This window comes from Maniola jurtina, chromosome 7 (genome assembly GCF_905333055.1).
Source record: "Maniola jurtina chromosome 7, ilManJurt1.1, whole genome shotgun sequence".
In the NCBI taxonomy this organism is placed as follows: Eukaryota; Metazoa; Arthropoda; class Insecta; order Lepidoptera; family Nymphalidae; genus Maniola; species Maniola jurtina.
Genome location: NC_060035.1, coordinates 5,107,176 through 5,128,636, shown reverse-complemented (window position 1 = coordinate 5,128,636; position 21,461 = coordinate 5,107,176). Strand labels below are relative to the sequence as shown.

The following is a 21,461-nucleotide window of genomic DNA, read 5'->3' as shown; positions in this document are numbered from 1 at the left end:
TTCCTAGGGGATTCCCAAAAACCCATCCACTTAACTGTTTTATATGAAATTTGGTACCGAGGTAGCTTGCGTCCTCGTAATTGACATAGGCAGCTTTTTATCCCGGAAAATCAAACAGTTCCCATGGGATCTTTAAAACCGAAAACCGAAATCCTCGCGGGCGAAACCGCGGGCATTCTCTAGTAGGCTATAAATTATTGCAAAAAAATACAGTTACAAGTATAGTACAATAAAAGCTAGTTTCTAATAAAGAGATTCAAATGATTAGTTCGTCAAATCAATATGGATCAACAAAACATGAATAAATTATGGTCGCAGATGAAGTCGCTGGTATATGCTACTTAAAACAAACCTTATTTCTATAATCTCAAAACTCAATTTTAAACTGCTTTGCTCTCCACACTTGTCTATCAGAACGGGCCCCTAATGCTGCCACTGACCTAGTGAATCTGGTATAGGTACTGCCCAAGCGTTTATTGATAAATTAATTTACATACAGCTACGGTTTCTTAGCTGTATTGTAGATTATGATCTACTTGATTATCATGTTTTGATTTATAAAATTCAGTTTTTTCTTTAGGTTAAATTAATTTAAATTAATAAGCATTTAATTTAGATTCTTAAGTATTTATTTTTGTATGCAATAGTACGCATGCATTTAATAATAATGCTTCTTTGGCACAATATGGTGTGTTTCGTATTTCACATCAGCATGGAATCTGAAAAAGAATATACATTTTAATGAAATAAACATAGGTAAAGCTAGTGTTTTTCTTGTATTAAATTAAATATTATATATCCTATAGTACAAGTATAAGTAAGCTATAAAACTATGCGCTTCGCTGTTAGGGTTGTTAAAATCATGGCGTGGTTTGCCCTAACACCTAAAACGAGGTTTCCCCTGGTGATAGCCCTGACACTACTTCTACCAATTTTGAATGGAAGTTTGACTATATAGTAGGTAAAAGATTTTAAATTGTTAAGTTTTTAACTGATTCAGTATTTTTTGTGTTATACGTAAACAACCAAATTAATCATTATCATCCCTTCAATGCTTCGCCAGCTCACTACTGAGGACGGATCTCCTCTAAGAATGAGAAGAGTTAAGGTGGCCAAGTGTGATTGGCAGTCTTCACCGTTCACATACCTTTAAAAGCATTATGGAGAACGCTCAGGCATGCAGGTTTCATCATGATGTATTACTTCAGCGTTAAAGCAAGAGGTATTTAATGCTTAAAAAGTGTATAACATCGGAAAGTCCAAGCAACTAGGTACACTCATTAAATCATAAAGAATTAATTGAAGAAATCAGGGTTCTCACGTGTAATATTAGTATGCGAAACGATCTCGGAATGCAACATAATAATATCTAAAGGAAGCTACCACCAATCATAGTGATAAATGTAAAATGGCAGTGCTCATGACTTTTCAAAACTAGCCAAGTGTGAGTCAGACTCGCGCACTGAGAGTTCCGTACTCGGCGGGTATTTTTCCAAGATTTTACACGATAAATCAAAAACCGAATTTTTTCCTTCACTTGTGCTATGAGATCTACTTAGGTACCTACCAAATTTCATTATTCTAGGTGAACGGGAAGTACCGTATAGGTTTTCTTGACAGACACGACAGACAGACAACAAAGCAATCCTATAAGGGTTCCATTTTTCCTTTTGTGGTATGGTACCCTAAAAATGGGAATTAAATAGCAGAGGAAGATGTTCTTACCCAGTATGGTGGTCACCGTGGTAGTGAACGGTCCTTTCGGAGCCATCTGGCTGATGTAGGGAGTAAACGCCCTTCACAACGTCACCATCTCGAGACTCATGCTGCGACTTCATGTCACCAGTGTGAGGGTCTTCCACTTTGTATTCAAAAGTGTAATGTGGGTGCGTCTAGAAAATAAATTAACATTGTTTTATGTTGAACGAATACTTCTTACTGAAGCTAACATTAGTTTAAGTAACATTACTCATCAATTTATTATTATTAATTACTAGCTGATGCCCGCAGCTTCGCCCGCGTGGATTGGTCAGATCCCCTGCAGCATCAGGATTGAGGAGTTGGACTCCAAATTTTTTATGAAACAATGTCGCAAAGTTCCTCTATCGATTAAAAAAGAAATGACGCAAATCGGTTCAGAAATCTCAGAGATTTCGGTGTACATAGGTAGAAAAACACAACTCCCTTTTTGAAAGTCGGTTAAAAAAGTAGCCTATGTTACTCCTTGGTCAATTCTCTACTTGTCTGTGAAAATCCCGTCAAAATCGGTTCAGCCGTTCCCAAGATTAGCCTTTTCAAACAGACAGACAGACAGACAGACAAAAAATTTAAAAACGTGTGATTCAGTTATAGTATCGTTCAAATAACCATATGACCTTAATATGCGGTAGTTATTTCGAAATTACAGACAGACACTTCAATTTTATTTATTAGTAGGTATAGATTTAACTTCAAACTCGTGGGTGCTTCAAAATTAGGGCCAGCGATCTTGGTTATTCGCTGACTCAGTGATCATCACTGAATGGAAGCTAATTTGACATTTATTTTTAACTCATTGAAAGTTTTCTATGAAAAATATAACCACTGATCAAGTGCGTATTGGCAGACTTTACGCCTTATTACATAGAGATTCTCGGGTAGTCAGGTTTCCCCACAATGTATTCGTTCACCATTGAAGCGAGTGATATTTAATTGATTAAAACGCATCTAACACTGAAAAGTTAGAGTGCTTGGAATCATTGCTCTCCGAATCCAACGAGGCTGTCGTCTCAACGGTTCTACCACTTCCCCTATTATTGCTAGGAAAATATGAAATGCAAAACGTACATGATAGTCAACGTGGTGTCCATGACCATGGACAATTTCTGGATGTCCGTCGTGCTTGGAGATGTGGTTGGAGGAGTACGCCATACCGTATCCGTGGTCAGATCCGAACTGAGCCACAGCAGCGGCAATGAAGGCAGCAAAACATAAGACCTGTGGATGAGAATTATATATTTTAAGCAACCTAAAGTTTTTTTTTTTAAATAAAACAATGGTTCCACGGCTGTATCCGTGCCTTTTTTTACGTTATTTTTTAACTTTGGATTATTTTTATTTCTTTATTGTAAGATCACAACCTAAAGTTTAGACCTATTAAGTCTAAAAGCTTTAGATTTTGTGTGAAAAGAAAAAAGTATTTTCAGAAGTCAGAGCGAAACTGCGCCGGGCAGTTAGTTTTTTTTTATAACTAAAAAAGTTAAGCTTTTTTTCTCTTTGCAAAAAAGCACTGCGTGGCGCCTTTCAGCGCCAAAAATGACGAATAATAAATTATAATAAATTTCGACATAAGTAGTTTTCAGATGTTTTCTTTCACAAATTAGATAAGGAGTTTTAGATATCTTTTTATACTTTAAATAATTAAAAAGTATTTAATAGGTAATGCTTAATTCTAGAGCAAATTATGAAGTAATTAGAACTTATGTTTATCTCATAATATCTAGATTTATAGTAATATATGTTTATCGAAATAAAGATTTGGTTGAATTGTATTTCACCTTAAAGTACATCTTGGTGAGAAGTAAGCAAGTATAATTCTTTTCAAAACTGTTTAGAAACTGATACATATTGACTAGAATTCGCAGTTTTTATATGGAAATCAATAATTGATATCATATCGATTGTACCGTAAATTGATTTGAAAGTTTACCGAATACGCAATATTTTTGGACAGTCGCCTAACGCGTATAAGGTCATTATGCCTATAATTGGCTATTGTTATTTACACTTGATATTGTTTAAATTAGTATGACCGATGTTAAACTAAAAACTTACAATCAACAAAAAAAGTTGTCCTGCACGGCAAACTTAGATTTTGAAATTAATTGTTATTCAACTAATTTTATTAGAACTTGTTAAGTAGGCCCTTACTGTAAAATTCAATTGGTTAGTAAGTGACACCATTTCTTATTAATTTGGATGTCAATAATCAGTTAAAAAACCAGTTGTTTTAAACTGTTGCGATATCCTTTCAAATTGAACGAGATAATATGCATATTGCTAGTGGTATAAAAGGCCGGAAAATAAGAAAGTTATTATCAATTACTCATTATAAGTCAAAGTGTAAACACTATTAATTAATTACAATGTACTTCAAGGTGGGTAAAATATAAAAAGCGCTAATGTGTTGTTGTTATTAGAGATCATAAAATATTTAGATGCAGTGCCTTAACAAAATCAATATACTATCTAGTACATATTTTTCTAAATTGAAAATACTTATTACAATAAAACTTAAAGCTAGCTTTATCTAATTACTGTACAAGTCATGCCCGCGTGGAATGGTGCCAAAATACTGGCTGCATTTCCCCGCTGGACAGCCAGGCTGATCCGTTGCGCAGAAAATGAACCAGCCTTTTTGTCACCAGATGAGGCTGTTAATTGCGGTGAAATGACTTGTAATTTTTTTAGCACTAATAAATATCATCTACTTACTACATTTTATCAAATCAGACCTAAAACAAGCTTACGAATTCGTTCGCACTAAAAGAAAAACTTTTTTCGTAGAATCCTGAATAAAAGGTGATCAATTAAAAAGTCATGATCTATCAATTTATGAACAACAAAGGTTTTCTAAGGGATTAAAAAAATCTGAATTCACTTTCAATTCACTGAAATTGCGAACTAAAGCTCTTTTTATACTCGTATATTTATAGTCAGCCAATTCCCATGACTACGTCCACGTGGATTTATACCCGTGGGATTTTTTTGATTTTTTTGAATAAATAGTAGGTGACTTACAAACATGTAAGTCACCTACTATTAGAGTAACAACTCTTCTGGTCTTTAACTATATATATTCTGGAAAAAAATCACAGCCATTTGTCGCTAATTACGGCGTGATTGAAGAACAAACCAATAAACAAACAAACACATTTACGCATTTTAAAAATCAAAACCAATTTGTTTTACGTAGGACAGTAATAAAATTAGTATCTTTTATGTTACGTTTTTGATTCTATCAACGGTCTTTGGTTCGGATTGCAGATCTATACTATACGAGTACGTAGTGATATAAGAAGTAATTGCATGAATTTTTCTAGGTCTTCACCATAGTGGCGTTCGCCGTTGCTGCGTCCGCGCAACTGCACGGTGGTTACGGCGGTCACGGCCACGGCCACGCGGTCTCTTCACAGAGCATAGTGCAGCACCAGAGCCATGCGCCCGCGCACTACGCTCCCGTCATCGCGCATCAACCTGTACACTATGCGCACGTACCACAAGACCATTACGTACGTTTCACATTATGTTATACTAGCGTATGCCCGTGACTTCGTCTGCGTGGGCTACACAATCCCCTATTTTATTCCCTTAGGAATTGAATTTTCAAAAAACTTTTCTAAGCGGACGCCTACGTCATAATAGCTATCTGCATGCCATCTTTCAGCTCGATCCATCCAGTAGTTTGAGCTATGCGTTGATAAATCCGTTAGGCAATCAGTCAGTCAGTCAGCTTTTTCTTTTATATATTTAGATTATACTAGTGAAAGCCTGCGGGCTCCACTCGACGAAAATATAAATTCTCTTTATTTTCCATCCTCTCGGAATTTCGAAAAATCCAGCTTTAGGTATTCTTTTAAACTTTAAAGGACTTTTAGAATTAAAAAGGTTTGAAAAAGATTTAGGTTATCTTAAAGTTTAAACTAAACTAAAACTTATAATACAACTGCACATAGTTCATCTAGAGGTCTTCATCCAGTACCTTTACGTTGCTCTTTAATAAAATAACTTTTGGCAACCTTATTTTATGTGGGCCAACTTGCGTTACTTTATGCTATGTCAAGACTCTACATCAATTCGGAAGAGTCATAATAGTCTTACAATTGCCTTTATAAATAATCACTTAATTGGGAATTCCTCATCTTTTTGTTAATAAACAAATTCACCACAGTTTCCTTTAAAAAAATGTGATCTTATAGGCACCTGCCCACTACGCTTTCGAGTACAGCGTGCATGACTCGCACACTGGTGACATCAAGTCGCAGCATGAGACTCGTGAGGGAGACCATGTGACCGGATTCTACAGCCTGCATGAACCTGACGGTACCGTCCGTCGTGTAGAGTACACCGCTGATGCCCACAATGGGTAAGATCATTGATCTATTTTATTAATAAATCATAGTTAGGTGGATCACGTCATATAAAAAAAAATACCGTAACCATTTCAAACATTTAAAGATGGTCAGGCTTAAAGAACCAAAAATATACAAAAAAAAACAGTTTACTTTTCCGATACAATTTTTTTACGGGACTTTTCCGAAAGCGAATTGCAGCATAGGTAAAAAGCTACGTGGCTGTAAATATAATATTTTTTATTTAACGATGCCTCTTGATATACATATATATTTCTTACATAATATTCTTTCTCCTGTGATATTTATATCTATCTATATATACCTACCTAATGTTGGGTTTTTATTTTCAGATTTAACGCTATTGTTCATCGTGAAGGTCATGCCCGCCATGAAGTCCCCGCCTATCATCATTAATTTATGATGACACTTACTTTAATATAAACTGTTGATATTTGTTGCAATAAAAATTTATAAATACTTACCTAAATTTATTTTGTTTTAATAACTCTGCTTTTTATCACCTTCACAAATGATTTGTCTATCTACAGAAATAATACAATGTAAATATTACGTCTCTACAACTGAAATTGTTAGCAATTATCATCCTATCGGACAAATAAATCTAAAAATTCTAAATTCAAAAATTCAAATCATTTATTCAAAATAGGTAATATTTACACTGTTTGATAGTCAGTTGTTGGATTTGTAAGATGATAATATAGTGGTGATAATTAATTAATTACGTAAACTTAAAGAAGAATACATTCAATTTTCTGATTACCTTCATACGTAGAGTTTTTGTTTTAAAAACCTTTTCAATAAAAAAAAAATTGACGAAGAGAAATAGATTATGTTAATATTTAATAACCATAATGGATAGAACTGTAGTAGCAGAAACCTTTTCCAGTTTTAAGCAAATGTTAAAGACTAAACAAATGTTTAAGTTTGGGATGATGTATCCGGTTCCTATTTCAAAACTTTTTTTTTTTTTGGTGACTTTGAATCAGCTATGAAGTTTATATTCAGGACAGGTAACTATCGTTGATTCAAGAAAAATCTTATTGTATATCATCAGTAATATTGATGAAATGGCAATTTTACTAATCATTTTATAAGTGTTAACACTTGGATGTACGAAACAAAAATTCATCTTACGAAGTAGTTACTTCCTAATTCCATGGTGTAATACGAAGTTTGACATGTTATAGTCTCGTTAGTTGCGGTTACTGTACCTACTAAGCAATTATTGTGTAAACTATATTAAAATTTTGAATGGTTTCAAATATAATTTGATGTGAAATCGGTAAAAACAATTACAATGTTTGATATAAAAATCGAGAGATTTGTCATGTAAGTATCAGTTTAGTAACAACTAGAAACAGTTCAACAAGTAACATAATATCGAAAATAGAAACATGTTCTCCAAGGTAGATACCTATAACTACATTGTTTTTGTAAATTTGAGAATTCGAAATCATTAATTTATTTTGGTTTGGAGGTTATAAATTAAGATATAATATATAAAACCGTTCGTTTCTCCATAATGTAACTTATTCTAAGGAGTTATCTAAGCTAGTCTAAGTAGGCTTATAAAAGGTCTTGGTCTAGATAGATATCTCTATCCGCCTCAGAAATCCCATCAAAATCAACTTAGCCATTCAAATTCAAAATTCAAAATATTTTTATTCAATTAGACTTTTACAAGTTCTTTTGAATCGTCATAAGCATCTACCACTGATTCGGAATGCCTTTCCTACCGAGAAGAACCAGCAAGAAACTCGGCGGTTGCTCATTCGAAGATAACATAAAGATAAAAAAAAATGAAAAGCAATAGGTATTTTATAATTTTTGTTCTCAGGTTCTATGCATGGCTGTCTTTGTCGCTATTGTAGCGCAATTTGAAGATGCCAGCGGCTATGGCGTAGCGTTCTCCTCTAATCATTTCTCCAAACATGACGGTCATCCGGAAATCGTTCACGGTCACGGGCACCACGTTGACTATCACGTAAGTACCATGCTTTTTGCCATGCTTTTTCCATAGAAAATTATGATACAGACTGACAACTGATGATACTCGTCGAAAAATAGGATTAAATAAGAGTCGCGTATTTTGTAAAATTCAACTACTTCCATAAGATGGTTCAATAGCATGTTTGCTAATTGTACGTTATAGTTTATATACATCTCGCAATACGACGCGTGCTTAAGTTTGAGTTACTATGCATATCTTGTATGCCTAAATTTTAAGTCCTCTCCAAAAGTTTTGAAAAAATCACCACCTATTACGCGTAGGTATCAACTGATCCAAACTGTAAACTTTTAAAAAATCTTTTCCAGACCCACCCTCACTATACTTTTGACTACAAAGTAGAGGACCATCACACTGGCGATATGAAGTCTCAGCACGAATCACGAGACGGTGACGTGGTTAAAGGCTTCTACTCCCTGCACCAGCCTGACGGCTCCGAGAGGACTGTTCACTACCACGGCGATCACCACACTGGGTAAAATTTTTTTTAAAATGCTCACAGAGCTATTCCAAGCTATAAAATATAGCTTGAAATTCTTTGGACATCCCGGTGTGTGAGTAACTCCATCCAGGGTCTTGTCGTGCAGGGCAAGGCGGAGGGCATTAGAGGGCGGGGAAGGTCGCCCTCTTGTGTTAGTGATGGTGGAAGGATGGACCGACAATTTTTTCGATTCGTGATGACCACGACCGCTCTGCCAAGAGTGTTACGACGAAGAAGTAGAAGATAAAATATAGAGGAATAAGGGGATTCATCATAATCATCATTGTCAACCGATAGACTCCATTGCTGGACTTAGGTTTCTTGTTCGAACTTCCATATTCCTCTTGATTTCGTCTATCCACCTAGTGGACGGTCTGCTAACGCTATGCTTTCCGCTACGAGATTACCATTCTAGCACCTCGGGACCCCAAAGTCTATTAGCTTTTCGAACTATGTCTCTGCTCATTGCCACATACATGATTACATAAGGTAATATATTAACGTACACACCTGTTTAAAAGTACATAGTGAAAGTTAGATTGTAGTCCAAGTCCTCACATAAATTTTTTACACTGAAAGAAATCTGAAGAGTCTCGTTGATCAATTTTCATACAATTTTTATACTTTTAGATTTCAGTTTTTAGTTAAATACATGCTATGAATGGACCAAGTCTGTTATGCACTTTATTATTAAATGAACCATCTACTGGCTCTTTGCCTCAGAATATGATACTTAGCACAAACTAAAAATAAATAAATATAGTGTTCAATAATAATAATATAATTATTCGTATGCACATTTACTTTTTAGGTTCCACGCGGACGTGAAATACGATACCCATCACATCGTTCCTCATCACCATCATCATTATTAATGACAACAAAACTGATAATGTTACTCGATTAACGAACTATAGGCACTCGAATCGACCTATGTATTGTTTAAATGTAAATAAATAATTTTACTATATTTGATATCTTTTAATTATATCTATGAAAGTACCCCTTTCCCTTGACGTTGAGCTGGACGAGTGGAGCGGAGCGGACCGTGAGTTGGACAATCACAGTTCCACTGATCCGGAGTGGGTATTTTGAGCATTTGATTCGCCAATTCACGGTCCACTCTGCTTCACTCGGCCCAGCTCCGCCTCAGTGGAAACGCACCCTAACACGTCAAGACGTAGCTAGGTAATGATATTAGAAAATACCATTGGTAAATCACAAGAACAAGAAGCCAATTCCTTTGGCTTCTTATTCTTGTGGCCTAATTCGTACAGTTAAAAGTTCTCAATCATTTCTAAATACATATCAAAAATTGCGGAAGCGGCTGGATTCGAACTTACGTCTCCCTGGATATCAAGTCCAGAGTGCCTTAGATCGCTAGGCCACGATTCACTTGCTGTGCTGAAATTTGAGATACGTGTTTTCATTCAGTACTGAAGCGGCTTTTCTTTTATCAATTTAATACCATTGATGGATCCCAAGGCAGAGTATTGAATTTAATTTTGAATACATTATTATTAGATTTACCTATAAGAAACTCTTCCAAAATTTTAGGGAAAATTGACCAATTTCATCCTGCTTAAAAAAAAAATAATAAAAAATATTAACAAATTAAAATTAAAAAAAAATTAATCTACTGAATAGCAACAATGCTTCTGGTCCGGACTCCGGATGGTATACCGAATATATTTATCAAAAAACGTGCTTGTGAACTTTTCTTTCCACGAAAGATGAACTGACCGCTTGAAACGGTTATTTTTCCGTTTGAATAAATGAAGATACGTGTAGTTCTAATTCATAAAAGGGAAGATAATGTTTGTATTTACAGACCTATATCTCTATTATCAACTTTTGCTAAAATCTTTGCATCAGTACTTTGTCCAATAATAACTGCTCATACAAAGACCAGAATGAGTCCTAAGGAGCAGGGGTTCTAAAACAAAAATCAATTATCAGTAATTTATTATCATAATGTGTCAATCATATAGCGAAACACATGGATGATAGAACTGAAATTGATTCTGTATATTATACTAATTTTACTAGCACTTTTGATAAGGTTCATCATGGAATTTTATTATATAAACTATCCCATGTGTACGGTGTATGTGGCAATTTATTGTCTTGGCTAGATTCGTACTTAGAGGAGAGGGTTTAGGTTGTAGCCAAGGAATATGAGTCAAGGCAATATAAGGTGGGGTTCGGGGTGCCTTAAGGATCACATCTTCGCCCAATACTATTTGTTATGTTTATTAATGACATAGTCGGTTGTGTGATTAACAGTGAATGTCTCCTTTTTGATGACGATATGAAAACATTTGGGACCATTAACAATTATCAAGAAACTTTTTTGCTTCAGTAGGATCTAAATAGAAAACACGCGTGGTGTGAGCGAATTAAGTATTATTTTTCTTTTTTACTTATGAGTTACTTTTAACTCTTAGATATTTTGATTTTTCTTTGTATAGTTTTTGTTGTTAATAGTAAAATGTTGCACTTTCTGTTGTTTTTAAAATTTAGTGCAAGTTATGATATTTCCTCTCATATTAAGTGCACCTGTAATGGACAACCATACTGCCGTGAATTTGAATATTTTATGGTCATACTTATAAATATAGAAGTTGTTGGTGTAAATAAATAAATAACAAGTGTAAATTAAAAATTTTCAACACCCCCGACAAATCATTTTCAAATAAATAATTATGTATATCTAGGCAACGTCCATCTTGACAGCTTGACATTTGTCAATTGACACTTGAATATTATGAACCTAACGGTTATCTAACCTTCTTTTATACAAGAAAACTAGAAAAGAGCTGATAACTCTTAAACGGCTGAACCAATTTTTTTGGATTATAGCTAAGAACACTCTCGATCAAGCCACCTTTCAAACAAAAAAAACTAAATTAAAATCGGTTCATTCGTTTAGGCGCTACGGTGCCACAGACAGATACACAGATACACAGATACACAGACACACAGATACACAGATACACAGACACACAGATACACAGATACACATGTCAAACTTATAACACCCCTCTTTTTGGGTCGGGGGTAAAAATAGAAGGAGAAGGAGTAGAATTTAAAAAAATAAGTAATTATAAAGATAAAGAAAGTGTTTATTCACAAATCATATCAAAGAAGACCTCAACAATAAAATTCAAAATAAAACAATTCAAGAATGAAAAATTAGTTCAAAATCATCAAACACAACAATAATTATGACACAAGATAATGGTTAATCAGTACATCACAGATCGCTTTCTTATATTATTTCTGTTAGAATTAATCATGATGTTTATGGACAAGATGATGGGTGTCGTATTTCACGTCAGCGTGGAAACTGTAACAATGGAAACACAAAAACAAGTCAGTACGTGGATTAAACCTTTTTATGAGTTTTGTAACAAAATTATTTGTTTTGAATCAAAGCATTAAATCAAAAATCTGTAGGTAAAAGAACCACCTAAAGTAAAAAAGCCTTATTCAAATAGGAAGAGTTGTACACTTTTTGATTGTCAATTGTTGACTTTGTAGTGATTGATTGGTAATAATAACGTAAACTAAAACCTAGCTACGAGGAGGGTTCCAAACTCGCCGGCATAGTATAAATGCTGTAGTATATGCTGCATTATTTTTTTAGTATCAGATGGTGTGATTGTAGCCTAGAGCTAGTCTATTTTATAATATTATGAAAAAAATAAGGTTAATCTAACCCAATGTGGCAATCACCATGAATGTACGGATCTCTAAGAGAAATCTGGCTGCTGAAAGATCTTTGGATGAGACCTCTAATATCCCTCTAGAGACCTTTAGACTATCGTAATATAAAAAAGTTGGTATCTTTACCCAGAGTGTTTGTCGGCCTCGTAATGCACATTCCTCTCGGAACCATCAGGCTGGTGCAGGCTGTAGTATCCCTTGACGACGTCTCCATCACGGGTCTCATGCTGGGACTTGATGTCACCGGTATGATGATCTTCTACTTTGTAATCGAATTCGTACTTAGGATACGCCTGGAGAAATACAGTGGAGATAAGTTTCTATTCAAAGCGCTTATACCAAGAAATAATATTCATTCAGATTATGATCTTAGCAAATTCTTACAAAGGGAAAAGTTGGAAAGATGGTTCATAAGGTATTGTATCTGTATAGGTAGAGACGGCAGTTTATGCTGATCGTGAGACGAATGCTGCATTCAGCATTCATCTCACGATCAGCATAAAGAAAGGATGATAACAAGTTGTAGTGGCGTTACAGTGGTCACCCTCAAGCACATAATATGAGGTCATGATGATGTCATTTGCTTTCTGATAGTGCATTCGTTTTTCAAATTTAGCACGATGCGTCACGTGTAATTTATGTGCGATCAACATTAGCAGTTTAAAGTGAATGCAAATCATCATTTCACGCATCGAAAATTTGGACTATTCGACGCTTGGAAGTGTGCGAGGTTTCATGTGATTTCTTAAACATAATTCTAAAATTCGTTTCGTTCGACTCGTTCGACGCGTTCGGCTCGGATAAGTGTGCGTTTACCTTAAAGCCGATTGTATACTACGAAATGATCCACAAGAGGTATCAGAGCCACAAGAGTAACGAGAAACGCATTTGCAGCACTAACAAGGCCAATGACGTTCAGAGCACGAATCAGTTAATTCGGATCAGTCGGGCGCAACTAAAATTTTGTAGATACAACTATGTTACTTATGCTGTCTGTAGCATCACCTTATATCGACATTTTGGATTAAAACTAAGAACACTCTCGATCAAGCCACCTTTCAAATAAAAAAAACTAAATTAAAATCGGCTCATTAGTTTAGGAGCTACGATGCCACAGACAGATACACAGATACACACGTCAAACTAATAACACCCCTCTTTTTGGGTCGGGGGTTAGTAATAAAATGAATGGCACTTACGTAGTAGTCAACATATTTATATTCATGTTCATGTTTATAACCATGATCATGGTCTCCACGGACATGCACGATCTCTGGGTGTCCGTCGTGGCGGGAAATGTGCTGCGAAGAGTACGCCTCTCCATAGCGATGCCCAGGTAGGGCAACCGCTAGAGCGACGAGGGTGACGAAGCAGAACACCTGAAATATATGAAATAACAGGTGAAAATAAACTTCGAAAACCTTTGGGGTCCATACGAGTCACCTGAAAAACCTGTGCAGATCGCTAAAGAGTAATTATGGACTACGCAGCATTATCTAGAATCCTAGACAGTGTACGCAGTTGTGTTTAACAAAGACATAGGGATATATTCCATGTAATCTATAGATGAAAATGGGGGCTAATTCTTCCTTAGGGTTCGTTAAAAATCTGTACAGACACACAGCGCAACGGTTTCAAGACGCCACACTGCAATGTATGCATGATTTGTAATACAAGAAACTGTATAAAGCACGTAGGTATAAATCACACTTCAGGTTTCTTCAGCGTTCTCACTTCATAAGGTTCCTTATACAACTTTTATTAAGAGCTGGTCTGTTGATTAAATGGATGCTCAATGCTGGGTTGTATGTGTCTAAGCGTTTGAAATTTTTTGTGATCATAACCCACTTTGGCAATTAACACTGAAAACGATCAATTGCAACGGATCACAAATTCTTTCTTTGATATTTTCGAATATCTTTACGTTCACCGTTGGCTGAATTGAACTTCCATTCCTTTGCTTAGATCATCCAGTAAACGTTCCACGATTGGTTATATTAATCTCTGGAGTCACTTCACACCACATTTTTAATTACTTCTGATGCACTTGATTGTTTCCTTTCAACGTAACGAGGATTGCATCGAAAATTGCATGTTGAATTTAAACATCCAATCAAACTGCAGATTTACTCAGGGAAACATAATATTGCGAAATAGTTAATAGCTCAATAATTTTAAACATTTAATTTAATTTAATTATTAGAATGATTAGTGCAAAATTATTATACCTTGGCGAACATTTTTTGTTTGGTATGTATTGTTCTTGTAGCTAAGTCAAGAAGTCAACTGATATGTGTGAACCAAAATTTGCGTCTTTTATATTGGCTAAAAGGGTTAATTAACCGAGGTTCTATTGATTTCACTCAGTTTAATTGCTATAGTTAGTTAGTTATTAGCCAAGTTGTATGTGTGCAAAATTTTCAAACGTTTCGCAAAAATTAGCTATATAAACCGTTTAACTGTCCAAGAAATGCAATATCTAAATAGGTAATGAGCTTTAATATTAGTATCTGATCTTGGTAATCATTGAAAATTATGAAATGTTATCTTTTGTAAACAAATTCTTCTAGGTGTTTGTAACAAAAAATAATGTGCTAAGTATGTTAAGTACTAATAGGTATAATTTTATGCACTAGTAACTTAGTTCGTTTAACTACGTCCCCTGATATAGTTTAAACTTTAGAAACAATGTAACTATCCTTACCATTACATTGGTACAATTTTTTTATACAATTTAAATTTTGGTCAGTTTCAAAAATAAAGTAAGGGAAAAATATTATTTTAAAAGAATATGTCAAAAATAACATCCATCTACCTGCAAGGATACAATGTGTTCAGAAAGGTGACTGCATTACCCCACTGAATGGTCAAACCATGATAAAAAACCAAACCAATAAGTAACCAAATCATGATAAAAAACTCTTCATGAAAATTTCCTTAGTGTGGAAAAGCTACAAATAATTATATTTCTTTTGTTAGTTAATTATTATCCAATTAACTTAATTCTGTAGCTTTTGTGATCCTACGTCAATAATAATAATTTATTGTTAATTAAAATGTGGCCTTCTATTAATATTTGCATAAGTTCCTAAACGATTGCAGCAGGAACGCGTGATTTTTGGTAGTCTTTTTAAAAGAAGTACTAGGACACATTTTTCTCTAGTTTGTACTTCTCCTACTCTCTTTATCACTCCAAATTCACTACAAAGTTTTTAATTTTTTTTTGTAGATGTTGAGTAGGTAAGTAAAATAAATTAATAGGCTGAAATAATTTTTGAATATTTTATTTATTAACAAACTGTACAAATATAACAATGTAAATCAACATCTTATCATGCATCGTCGGGTACCATCTTTAAATTGAAGTTTGGCGGTCGGTAGGTCATCCATCATACAACATTCATTACAATAATTTTCACTTATTTTAACTAAAGAACAAATAAATGTCAAACTTATTTATCTAAGCTAATAATAGTGTTTCTTGGGAATAATGTGATGCGTATCATACTTGACATCAGCGTGGAATCTGAAACAAAATGTATCATAATTAAAAAACCATTAAAACACCCTAGTTAATCAGTTTTAATGTTCCTTAGAAAATTCTTAGTTGTTATTAATAACTAAGTACTTATTCAGGTTTTGGTAATGATTTGGGTTTTCGGAAACCCCGTGGGAACTTTTTGATTTTCTAGGCTAAAAAGTAGCCTAAGTCACTCTAAAGGTAAATATATCCATGAAAAAAATCAGGTCAATGCGTTGCTCTGTTGGGGTGTGATTGAAGGGCAGACCAACAAACTAACACATCTTCGCATAATTTAAATTATGAGTAGTGCTTTATCAATAAACATAAGTGATTTTTAATTGTCAAATGCATCTACCACTGGTACGGGATAAAAGTACTTCTCACGAAAAAGATACCGGTATAGTAAGTTATGATGTAGTCTTTAGATGGTAGCGGAGTAACTTGGAATGGGAATAGCAGCTTAATTTAAACTCATAACTCTAATCAGTTGCTACGCGAAATAGTATCGGAATGCCTCAGTGGCAGAAGCCTGCCACTAGACTTGTCCGGAACCTATTTAAAAATTCCCAATGTGACCCAGCTGAGCATCAAACCTGGTACCATCAACTAACAAAACCATAGCGTTAACCAATGAGCCTGGAAGGGCGTCGACTATGATTGGACATAAGCTGCGAAAGAAAAATTATAGTCAGGCTGACCCAAATAATTCGGTTATTTGTGTATAATATAGAGTGATGCCGGACGTACTTAAATTTAAACAGGTACCTACGTGAATCAATCACGCAAGTCTAATTTGTACTAATTGTCGATAAGTATAGATCCATACAGTAATTAATTTATTGAGTTTATAACATTCTGTGGCTGAAGGACGTCATCACAATACGTTAACCAAAAAATATGAACTCTCTATATCTACTTCATACGCGAGTACACTTGTAGAATGTCTTATTAGCAATATTATCATTGCATATAAGAATAGGTATAGGATAGTCCAAAGGTGAGCTGTGAAGGTATCGTCAACATCATCATGATCAACCCATTACTGGTCCACTACTGAGCACGGATCTCCTCTCAGAATGAGAAGGGTTTAGTTTAGGCCATAGTCCGCCACGCGGGCCTAGTGCGGATGGACAGACTTCACACACCTTTGAGAACATTATGGTCAACTCCCAGGCTCGCAGGTTTCCTCACGTTATTTATTTTTATATCGCTCAGTCAAGCAGCAATGAAAACCAAACAATGTCAAATGAGTTTGATGGCTTTCATTTAGGCCTCATTTATACAGAGCATTTTTAATGTCTGTTAAAAAAGCGTCCAAATAGGACAAATATACAGAGTATTTGGTAATTAGTATATAAAGACGATACGTACCCATGCTACTTTGATCTGATAAATACAATGCTGAAGTATAATGACGAAATAAAATTATAAAAATTTCCATACATATTTTTTTTTGTGCAAGTTTTCATGACCCTAACAACGTGCCCTAACTCACTGAGATCGTTGGCCATCTTTAGATAGGCCGAGGCCACGTCATTTTTACACGTCAACGCTTTTTTACGTGTGAACAGATACTTGGAAATAATATACATTAATTGTTCTATTAGGATGTGTAAATGAGGCCTTATGAGTAAGTGAATCACCCCGCACATCGCTTAGTCTGCAGTTTGAAGGGAGTTAAAATTTCAAAAAAATAATGTAAAGCGTACCCGGTATGGTGGTCGCCATGGTAGTGAACAGCTCTCACGGAACCATCAGGCTGGTGCAACGAGTAGTAGCCCTTCACAACGTCACCGTCGCGCGTCTCGTGCTGCGACTTGATGTCGCCGGTGTGGTCGTCGTGCACTTTGTACTCGAACGTGTACTTGGGATGCGTCTGTTGAGAGATAATTATTGAATTAAATAAACGAAAGTATGTCTTATAGTCGCGCGGCACTTTATCGTCTGCTGCCGTAGTGGCGCAGACAGCCTCCAGCGAATCATCGACATTTAACCGTGGATTAATGATAAAGATAAAATGTTTAGTTTTATTAAAAATACCATAACATATACTCTATGTTACATAGAGTGATTTGTTAGAGGTAAGTAGGTGTCCTATTAAGCACATAATGTATAACTTTTTTTAAAATAAAAAATAGTGAGCAAACGAGCAGTCGGGTCACCTGATATTAAGTGATTACCACCGCCCATAACCATTTGCAGCACCAGAGGAACTTCCGATGCGTTGCCGGCCTTAAAATACATATTTTAAGCACTATGCTACTACTAAATACTTAAAATGCACAAAATATATATTTTGATCCATTCTTTTAGTTTGTCTGCTACCTTTTCACAGCCCATCCGTTTATTTGGTTGAAGTTTGGTACTAAAATAGCTTGCATAGTTCCCTCCGATTTGCATTTAGGTTGGATAGTTTGGTGGATGGTTCCATTAAATTTTTAAAAACTAAAATCCTCGTGATCCATTATCATCTTCTAATAGTATAAACTTCTAATAGTATAAGGTTTATTGTATTGCAAACCTACGTGGTAATCGATATGATTATGTCCGTGATGTCCATGCAGATGCACAATCTTCGGATGTCCGTCATGTCGAGAAATATGTTGAGACGAATATGCGTGGCCATGTCCATATCCATAATCGGCGAAGGAAACCACAGCGAGAATGACCAAACACAGAACCTGGAATTTATTTTTTCAAAATTTATTATCACTTCGATGAAAGAAAATGTGCATTTTAGTATTGCACTTTGTGTGTATCTAAGACACAAAACTATTAATAGAGTCTCTCTACCAACATAACCACTGAACTAGATTTTTAACTAAATATTTAAAATATTTTTAAAACAATTATCAAGAAAAAATACCTTGAAAGACATTTTGTTTATGTTTTCTTTATTACTTCCTTTAACTTCTAAACACAAAACTGTAATGATAATAACAACGAAATTCATGTCTTTTATATCTTTTAATAGTCAGGGTAACGATATAAAAATTTCACTTCATGCAATACCTTTTAAATATTATAGGTAGGTACGCGCTATGAGGTTAGCAATAGTTTCCTAATGCCGACATGAACCACGTATACAATAGTATTTCAATGTCTAAGATAAATATGAATGGTCTCGAATTTAATAAGATTCTTAATGTAAATAAGAGAAATAGCATTGTTAAGAGTTATAAGAACAGGTTCTTTGAGTTATAAGAAGAACAGGTGAATATATGAAAATTCAAGGATGATATAAAAGCTTAATTTGCTATAATCCGCCAAACCAACGAAATCTGTATGGTACGCAGCACCACACAAATTCCAATACCACTCGACGCGCGTTTCGCCCCGACACCGGAACATCCTCAGATGTAGACCTTACAATGTCTAATTTAACTTAATAAAATTTGCAATAAATCAACAAATACTGACGATTAAAAATAATTAAATTGTCACTAAAAAGGCTCGTCTCGGCCGCACTTCATGAATTTACAGATTAAAGAAATTCAAACGGGTATAAGTACTAGGGGCACCTACCTACGCATGACCTTGATAGTTCCTGCTATAACAATGTATTCATTATATCAAACTAGCTGCGCCCGCGACTTCGTCCGCGTGGAATAGTGACCTTCAGCAGCATTTTTAATTATTATAAATTTTTTAGGCTAATTATTTAACACATTAAAATAAGCTATTTACAGTATTTTACTGCAATAAGCTTTTTGCCAACGTCATTTACGCAAAAACTTTCTCCCCCTATGTTTACCCCCTTTAGAGTAAAATTTTTACAAACTTTGAATGTCGTATTTATTTATATCTAATCAAGGTCTACAAAATAAGTTTCAACCTTGTAGCTATAAAAATGACGTAATTTCCATACAAACTTTCATCCCCTATGTGGTTCTAGGGCAACGGGAAGCACTCTTTAGCTTTTCTTCACAGACACAACAGACGGACAGACATAGAGATAGACAGACAGTCAGACAGACTGACAACAAAGTGATGCTATAAGGGTTCGGTTTTTCCTTTTGAGGTACGGAAGCCTAAAAATGTTAATATAGAACATTAGCTCTTGAATTATACATAATAATTCTAATTATATTCTATACATAATAATTATACATAATACATAATAATTCGGTAGTAAATTTAATTATTTCTTACTTTTTGTGTTTGTGGTTATTGAAGTCAGGTTTAAATTTCTTTTTGAATTTTTTTACTTCACGATTCTTAGTGGCGATTTGTACTAAAATATGCTATAGGTACCTATTTAAAAACCTACTGTTTACTACGCTATTAGGTACACCGATTGCGAGCTCTTATCCACTGAGGAGTTCTATTCTTTATCACAGAAGATATTCATCAAATCTTCACTAAACTAAAATGTGGCCACCTTGGAAGTAAGCAAAAAAAATCAAAATCGGTTCTGAATATTTGGCGGAATAATCGAGTAACAAACATACGTAAAAAAAATCATACAGTCGAATAGAGAACCTCCTTTTTTTGAAGTTGGTTAAAAATATGCTTTATTGCAAATTAACATAAATAAACATATAACAAAATAGATGTTTGCGCAATAGATCGCTTATCGCTATAATAGCGATCTCTTCCAGGCGACCTTAGGGTAGAGGATATAATAAAAATTAAAGAAAGCGGAAAGGGTGTACCTACCAAAGACTTACAAGACTAACAGTGACAGATTAACGGTGTTACAAAAAATGAAACGTAAATGTGTGCGTGAAATAGAGTTGTCCTGACTTTAGCATTTGTATTATCGATAGTCTTACTGGCGAAATCATAGGACACTAATGAGTTAGTTTAACGAAGTGAAGTAAAAAGCATCTTATAATCTTAAAAAATCAAATACATTTCAAATACACAAATAGTAACAAAGCTAAAGTTAGGTAACAGATTATTATTTATTAATGAAATGACTTTAATATTTTATATAAATAATTTATTAATGAATTCTGAGATACTTATAGTGATTTAACCCCTTATAACATTTTTTATTGATATTTCGATAGAAAACTATTAAAAGACGTTTTAAAAAAATCTTTGTTTGAGAAATAGAGCAATTTTTGGGATTTTCATATAAATTACCGGAATTTGTTGGTTTTCCACCTTTATTTTTTTAAAGGGTGCAAGTAAATTTAACTTGATTAATTACAATAACACTCTGATATAATGTCTAAGTGACAAGTTAATAAAAATAAATTGTATATATGGCGCTCAATTCATAGCTAATGACCTCCCCGATAAGCACTTAAATACAGTAATGTACGGGTTACCCTTAACCCTGAAATCTAAGTCACGCTAAATAAAATAAAAATTTGTGTAAATATTTATTTCGTTCTTTTCTTTTATTGGAAAGTACGTAGTGTTTTCTTTTTAGAAACCTATCACATCAAACCTACCGGTAGACACGATTATCGACTATCGATACTTGTGACGTCATTACTTTGTCAATCCCTATCGTAAACAAACGTTTTTAAATTTTACACAAAATATCCAAAAATTCTTCATTTAGCAATGTAATTTGATGATAAGTCTTAAGGGAAACCTATCATCTAAGCTTCCAATAGCTATTTTGCCTAA

The 21,461-nt window shown here is 34.5% G+C and overlaps 2 protein-coding genes across 2 annotated transcripts; both read right to left on the bottom strand.

Annotated features, from left to right (window-relative positions):
• Positions 1-658: 658 nt before the first annotated feature.
• Positions 659-14,628, bottom strand: LOC123867057 (histidine-rich glycoprotein-like). The gene is made up of 7 exons (XM_045908895.1): positions 14,581-14,628; positions 13,552-13,731; positions 12,479-12,645; positions 11,936-11,972; positions 2,827-2,976; positions 1,726-1,892; positions 659-719 (listed from the first exon to the last, which is right to left on the bottom strand). Exons 1-7 carry the CDS (start codon positions 14,590-14,592, stop codon positions 659-661), a joined length of 774 nt encoding a protein of 257 aa, XP_045764851.1. The 5' UTR covers positions 14,593-14,628.
• Positions 14,629-15,637: 1,009 nt separating this feature from the next.
• On the bottom strand, positions 15,638-18,795 carry LOC123867054 (cuticle protein 19-like). The gene is made up of 4 exons (XM_045908891.1): positions 18,742-18,795; positions 18,401-18,556; positions 17,585-17,751; positions 15,638-15,878 (listed from the first exon to the last, which is right to left on the bottom strand). Exons 1-4 carry the CDS (start codon positions 18,751-18,753, stop codon positions 15,818-15,820), a joined length of 396 nt encoding a protein of 131 aa, XP_045764847.1. The 5' UTR covers positions 18,754-18,795; the 3' UTR covers positions 15,638-15,817.
• Between the last annotated feature and the right edge of the window lie 2,666 nt (positions 18,796-21,461).